Source organism: Entelurus aequoreus, linkage group LG18 (assembly GCF_033978785.1).
Source record: "Entelurus aequoreus isolate RoL-2023_Sb linkage group LG18, RoL_Eaeq_v1.1, whole genome shotgun sequence".
NCBI classification, from domain to species: Eukaryota; Metazoa; Chordata; class Actinopteri; order Syngnathiformes; family Syngnathidae; genus Entelurus; species Entelurus aequoreus.
In genome coordinates, this window is record NC_084748.1 from 12,156,694 (window position 1) to 12,163,639 (window position 6,946).

Here is a 6,946-nt window from a genome sequence, read left to right on the forward strand (position 1 = left end):
AAACATGTTTTATGTCACGCCCCCTGGAGGACAGAACACAGAACGCAGTAGAAAAATAGAAAAATGCCAATCTCATCACGTTACTATCGATTCGATATTGATACTACTGGTGGTATCAACGACGTTTGAGTCGACATGTCTACATTTTCCAACCTTTTTTTTCTCGTCCCTGTGTGCTTTAACTATTCTAAATATCTTTCCTATATTTTAAACAAAAAAACTAACTATAGTACAGAATATTCTCTGTATTATTGGCCTAAATTAGGCATTTTTGTCCTCATCATAAATATTAACGAGATTATTTATATATATATATATATATATATATATATATATATATATATATATATATATATATATATATATATATATATATATATATATATATATATATATATATATATAGAGAGAGAGAGAGAGAGAGAGAGAGAGAGAGAGAGAGAGAGGGATTATAGTGGTTAGCATGTTCTCCCTGTGCTTTTTACCCCAGTTTTGTTCCAAAAACATGTTTTCTGTCACGCCCCCTGGAGGACAGAACACAGAACGCAGTAGAAAAATAGAAACATACCAATGTCATCACGTTAGTATCGATTCGATATTGATACTACCGGTGGTATCAATATAATCGACGTTTGAATAGACATGTCTACATTTTCCAACCTTTTTTTTCTCTCGTCCCTATGTGTGCATTAACTATTCTAAATATATTTCCTATATTTTAAACAAAAAAACTAAATACAGTACAGAATATTCTCTGTATTATTGGTCTAAATAAGGAATTTTTCAAGTTGGTGCGCACAAAAAAAAACGATTCACATCCGAATCGCGATTCTTATTCATTCCGATTCTAAATTGATTAATAATTTCCAATTTAAAAATAAAAAAATTACATTTTAAAAAGACGTGTTTTGAAAAAGTTTCATTATAATTATTACACCAAATAATACATTGCGAAAATCGGTTGGAATCAGGAATCATGTTGAATCCAGAATGGATTCTGAATCGAGTCGTCACCACAGGAATCGGAATCGGACCCGTGAGGTTCCCAAAGAGTCACGGCCCTATTTTCAAGCATTGAAATGGCATAATAACCTCAACATATCAATACTACGGGAGAACAAACCAATCAGAGCGCACTTCTCAGTATCGTGGCCACTGATTGGCTCAGCCTAAGGCAGGGGTGTCAAACGTACGGCCCTGAACAGCTGTTCTAAATGTGTCCACTAGATGTCGCAATAGCAATTCTTTGTATCTTTGTAGATGATGCTATATACATATACTTGCCAACCCTCCCGATTTTACCGGGAGACTCCCGAATTTCAGTGCCCCTCCCGAAAATCTCCCGGGGCAACCATTCTCCCGAATTTCTCCCGATTTCCAGCCGGACTTAAGGCACGCCCCCTCCAGGTCCGTGCGCACCTAAATGAGGACAGCCTGTCGTCACGTCCGCTTTTCCTTCATATAAACAGCGTGCCGGCCCAGTCACGTTATAACATCTACGGCTTTTGGCGAGTGCACAACTGCACACACAACAAGAAGGAGACGAATCATAAGAACAAAGAAGAGACAGTCATGGCGACGATGAGTAAGAAGAATAGAACAAGGATGGACAATTCAACCCTAAACTCACTCTTTTCCTGCAAATTAAATTTCACAGATGCTGCCCATACCTATGCTCCTTCAAAGGCTGTGCTACTGGCTGCAAAGCATTGCACTTTCAAATACAACAATGAGTAGAGGAGTGTTATGTGTGTGTAAATGTGTACATAAATGAACACTGAAATTCAAGTATTTATTTTATATATATATATATATATACACATATATATATATATATACATATATATATATATATATATATACATATATATATATATATATATATATATATATGTATATATATATATATATATATATATATACACATATATATATATATATATATATATATATATATATATATATATATATATATATATATATATATATATATATATATATATATATACATATATATATATATATATATATTTATATATATATATAAAAATAAAATACATATATATATATATATATATATATATATATATATATATATATATATATATATATATATATATATATATATATATATATATATATATATATATATATATAATTCACTGAAAGTCAAGTATTTATTTTATTTATATATATATATAAAAGAAATACTTGAATTTCAATGAATTCTAGCTATAAATATACTCCTCGCCCCTTAACCCCGTTCCCCTGGGCACCGCACACCCCCGACCCCGCCCACCTCAACCTCAAATCTCCCGAATTCGGAGGTCTCAAGGTTGGCAAGTATGTACATATGTACAAAATAAACCACATGATGTTAATACATCAGTCGAAGAAAATGATCAAACCTCATATAAATAACATACTGTAATTTGATTTTGATATCATTTTTTTTATCTTGATAGATTGAAAATGAACACCAATGAGTTGACTGATGAACATTATCACATAATTTATTCAGAAAATATAAATAACGACAAATAAAGTATGTATACTATTAACCGCAACAGGTAAGTGTAAAAAACAACTTAACAACATTATGCTTTGTACAATTACAGAATGTGCTTGCTCTATTTTTGAACAAAGAAAACCATCTGAAGTTGTCTTTATTTTTAACTTATCGTGCCGTGATTTTACCAGTCCGGCCCACTTAGGAGTAGATTTTTTCTCCATGTGGCCCCCGATCTAAAATGAGTTTGACACCCCTGGCCTAAGGCAATGTATAGTTGACTGTGTGAGCGTTTTTTTATGTGTAGAGTGCCAGATAATGTTAAAAAAAACGTATTTAGAGGAATGTCTAAACAGGTTTTTCCTGATAAAACTATGAAAATATTTCAACAAAATGATAACCAATGGATTATTGTCAAGTATTTCTTCCCTGCTGCCATTTTTCCTATTCTTTTCTTACACTTTTTATATTAAAGTTCACAGAAGTTTTTTTGTGTTGTCTTTGAATGGCTGTTGCATTATGGGTAGCAGATTCTCCCACCAATCAGGCGGCAGCTCATTTAGTGGCGTCACCTGGCAGGCATGCAGGCAGGTACACTTAACAAATTTGCTCCTTTTCCCCCCCCTAACCAAAAAATGGAGTCATTTTCCAACTCGGATGAGACCTTTCCTACAGCGCCGCCCTACTTCCTGCCAGGTGAGTAAATAACACATCATTGGGCGGAGTACCCCCGACTTTTGCTGGTAAATGTGTTTTTTGCTTTGTAGATGAGAGCCAATCAGGGCGCCATGTGAAGATTTATCACGTTCACTCGCCCTACAGACCACCTTTTACCGCCTCCTTGTCTCCTGGAGGGGGACATTTGACCCAGTCGCCCCTGCAAGGTACTTCGACGACCTCCATTTTCATGCACACTGCAAAAAGTCAGTGTTCAAAAACAAGAAAAAAACAAAACAAAAATTAGTGGTATTTTATTTGAACTAAGCAAAATTATCTGCCAATAGAACAAGAAAATTTGGCTTGTCTAGAATTTCCAAAACAAGTAAAATTAGCTAACCTCAATGAACCCATAAATACCTTTTCAAATAAGTATATTCCCACTAATAACAAGTGCACTTTTCTTGGTAGAAAAAAAAAAAGTTAAAGTTAAACTACCAATGATTGTCACACACACACTAGGTGTGGTGAAATGTGTCCTCTGCATTTGACCTATCCCCTTGTTCACCCCCTGGGAGGTGAGGGGAGCAGTGGGCAGCAGCGGTGGCCACGCCCGGGAATAATTTTTGGTGATTTGACCCCCAATTCCAACCCTTGATGCTGAGTGCCAAGCAGGGAGGTAATGCGTCCCATTTTTATAGTCTTCGGTATGACTCGGCCGGGGTTTGAACTCACAACCTACCCATCTCAGGGCGGACACTCTAATAATAATAATAATAATAATATAATTTATTTGTAAAAAGCACTTTACATTGTGTAAACAACCTCAAAGTGCTACAGTGTATTAAAAAAAATTAAAAAAAGATAATAAAAAATAAAAATAAATAAAAAGTAGAACAGCCAAATAGCTAGAACTAGTATGCATGTATCTACAAAAAAGGCTTTTTTAAAAAGAAGGGTTTTCAAGCCTTTTTTAAAAGCATCCACAGACTGGGAGTGGCGGAGCAGAAAGCCACTAGGCCACTGAAATACAAACCTTTTTGCTCAATATGTTGAAAAATATTCTTAAATAAGTGCCATTATCTTGGCATCATGATTTTTTTTTTTTATGCTTGAAATAAGAAATTATTACTTTAAAAAAGTAGTTTTATACTTGTGAGTGTTGATGACACAGCTTTGCAACAGTTGATATTCTAGTTTCAAGCATGTTTTACTCAATATAGGTCATCAAATCTCAGCAACAAGCTGTAAGATCTTACTGAGATCATTTAGGACCAAAACACTTAAAACAAGTAAAACACTCTAACATAAAATCTGCTTAGTGAGAAGAATTATCTTATCAGACAGAAAAGAAGCAAATATCACCCTTATTTGAGATGTTTAATTTTACTTAGATTTCTGTTTTTGCAGTGCACACCTGCAACCCTAATGACGTTTCCTACACTGCAAAAACTGAAATCTAAGTAAGATGAAATATCTCAAATAAGGGTGATATTTGCTTATTTTCTGTCTGGTAAGATAATTCTTCTCACTAAGCAGATTTGATATTAGAGTGTTTTACTTGTTTTAAGTGTTTTGGTCCTAAATGATCTCAGTAAGAAATTACAGCTTGTTGCTGAGATTTGATGACCTATATTGAGTAAAACATGCTTGAAACTAGAATATCAACTGTTGCAAAGCTGTGTCATCAACACTCACAAGTATAAAACTACTTTTTTAAAGTAATCATTTCTTACTTCAAGCATGAAAAAAAAAAAAAAATCATGATTTTGACACAAATGTGTCTCATAATTAAAACAGATGACAGCCAAATGGACTTTGCTGTTTTATTTTCAATGAAACAATAGAAAACACGTACTCATATAGTAGTACAGTTGGCACAGTACAGTAAACGGACAGTTAATATTCAAACATTTAACATGTGACACTTCTAACAATTTTGAACAGAAATAGTTCATGCACATTCAGATAAATTCTTCAAAATTACAATAAAAAAAAATTTGGGCCGGGGGCCGGGCTGTATATATGCGCACTAATTGACTGAAAGAGCACGCACTTGGCGTGATGATGTCATGTTATCCATGGAAAAATGCATTTTTAGACCATATGATGTGCCTGAACGGCTAGTAGACCCCGAGAGTAACAAGCGCTTGCCTTTCCATTAAGAACAATAAACTAGTTTTTAGTGTAAATTTGCTGGTTTCAAGAAATGTAATGCCGAGCGCATATCATTATGTCAAGATAATGGCACTAGCATTTACTTCATTTAAGAATATTTTTCAACATATTTTTTTTTTCTACCAACAAAAGTGCACTTGTTATTAGTGAGAATATACTTACTTTAAGGTATTGTTTGGGTTCATTGAGGTTAGCTAATTTTACTTGTTTTGGAAAGTCTTGGCAAGCTGAATTTTCTTGTTCTATTGGCAGATAATTTTGCTTAATTCAAATAAAATACCCCTAATTTTTGTATTTTTTTTTTCTTGTTTTTGAACACTGACTTTTTGGAGGTGTAGCCACCAGCGCTACACCTCCAACTTGCATTGTTCTTCCTTCTCAGTGTCCGGGCCCGCTCCCGCCACCACCGCCCCCAGGTTTGTGAGCTACGAGGCCGAGTTGCACCGCTCTCCCGCGCTGACCGCCTGTCCCTTCTGCCACACCCGAGTCACCACCGCCGTCACCTTCCGGGCGGGGAGACACGCGTGGCTCATGTGTCTCGTGTTGGCGCTGTGCGGGTGAGCCGAGGGCTTTTAATCCTGTGAGCTCGTTACCGGAGCACAAACACAACTAGGTGCGTCCTGATGATGATGATGATGTCGTGTTTGCAGGTTGGTGTTGGGCTGCTGCTTGATTCCGTTTGTGGTCAACCATTTTAAAGACGCTCACCACAGCTGCCCCAGATGTCACCGTGTGCTTCACGTGCAGCGCAGAAGCTGCTGTCAATAACTGCTTCTACGTTTGTGTTTTTGAAATCAACTGTATATTTTTAAACAAGTAAATAAATAATATTTTTAGGGCTGTTTTCCACAAAGTTTTCATAGTCCAATCGGATTTGTTAGACTTGTCTCATAGTCCGGGGCCTCTTAACCTGGTTGACCTCCGGGGCCCAACCTACTCAGTGGCCAAGTGCAGTGTTTTTCAACCTTTTTTTTGAGCCAAGGCACATTTTTTGCATTGAAAAAATCCGGAAGAAATCATTAAAAAACAAAACTGTTGACAGTAAAAAGTTATTTGGATATGACTTTAAAGGCCTACTGAAATGAAATTTTTTTATTTAAACGGGAATAGCATATCCATTCTGTGTGTCATACTTGATCATTTCGCGATATTGCCATATTTTTGCTGAAAGGATTTAGTAGAGAAAATCGACGATAAAGTTCGCAACTTTTGCTCGCTGATTAAAAAAAAAAACCTTGCCCCTACCGGAAGTAGCGTGACGTCACAAGCGGTAGTGCTGCTCACAATTCCCCGTTGTTTACAATGGAGCGAGAAAGTGACGATTACCCCATTAATTTGAGCGAGGATGAACGATTCGTGGATGAGGAACGTTAGAGTGAAGAACTAGAGGCAGTGCCGGACGTATCTGTTTTCGCTCTGACCGTAACTTAGGTACAAGCTGGCTCATTGGATTCCACTCTCTCCTTTTTATATTGTGGATCACGGATTTGTATTTTAAACCACCTCGGATACTATATCCTCTTGAAAATGAGAGTCGAGCACGTGAAATGGACATTCACAGTGACTTTTATCTCCACAACAATACATCGGTGACACACTTAG

At 36.0% G+C, this 6,946-nt stretch overlaps 1 protein-coding gene across 1 annotated transcript; it reads left to right on the forward strand.

The window, feature by feature from the left end:
• Nucleotides 1-3,047: 3,047 nt before the first annotated feature.
• Nucleotides 3,048-6,309, forward strand: LOC133633509 (lipopolysaccharide-induced tumor necrosis factor-alpha factor homolog). Its single transcript, XM_062026051.1, has 4 exons — nucleotides 3,048-3,205; nucleotides 3,277-3,393; nucleotides 5,727-5,901; nucleotides 5,995-6,309. Exons 1-4 carry the CDS (start codon nucleotides 3,091-3,093, stop codon nucleotides 6,110-6,112), a joined length of 525 nt encoding a protein of 174 aa, XP_061882035.1. The 5' UTR covers nucleotides 3,048-3,090; the 3' UTR covers nucleotides 6,113-6,309.
• Nucleotides 6,310-6,946: the final 637 nt, after the last annotated feature.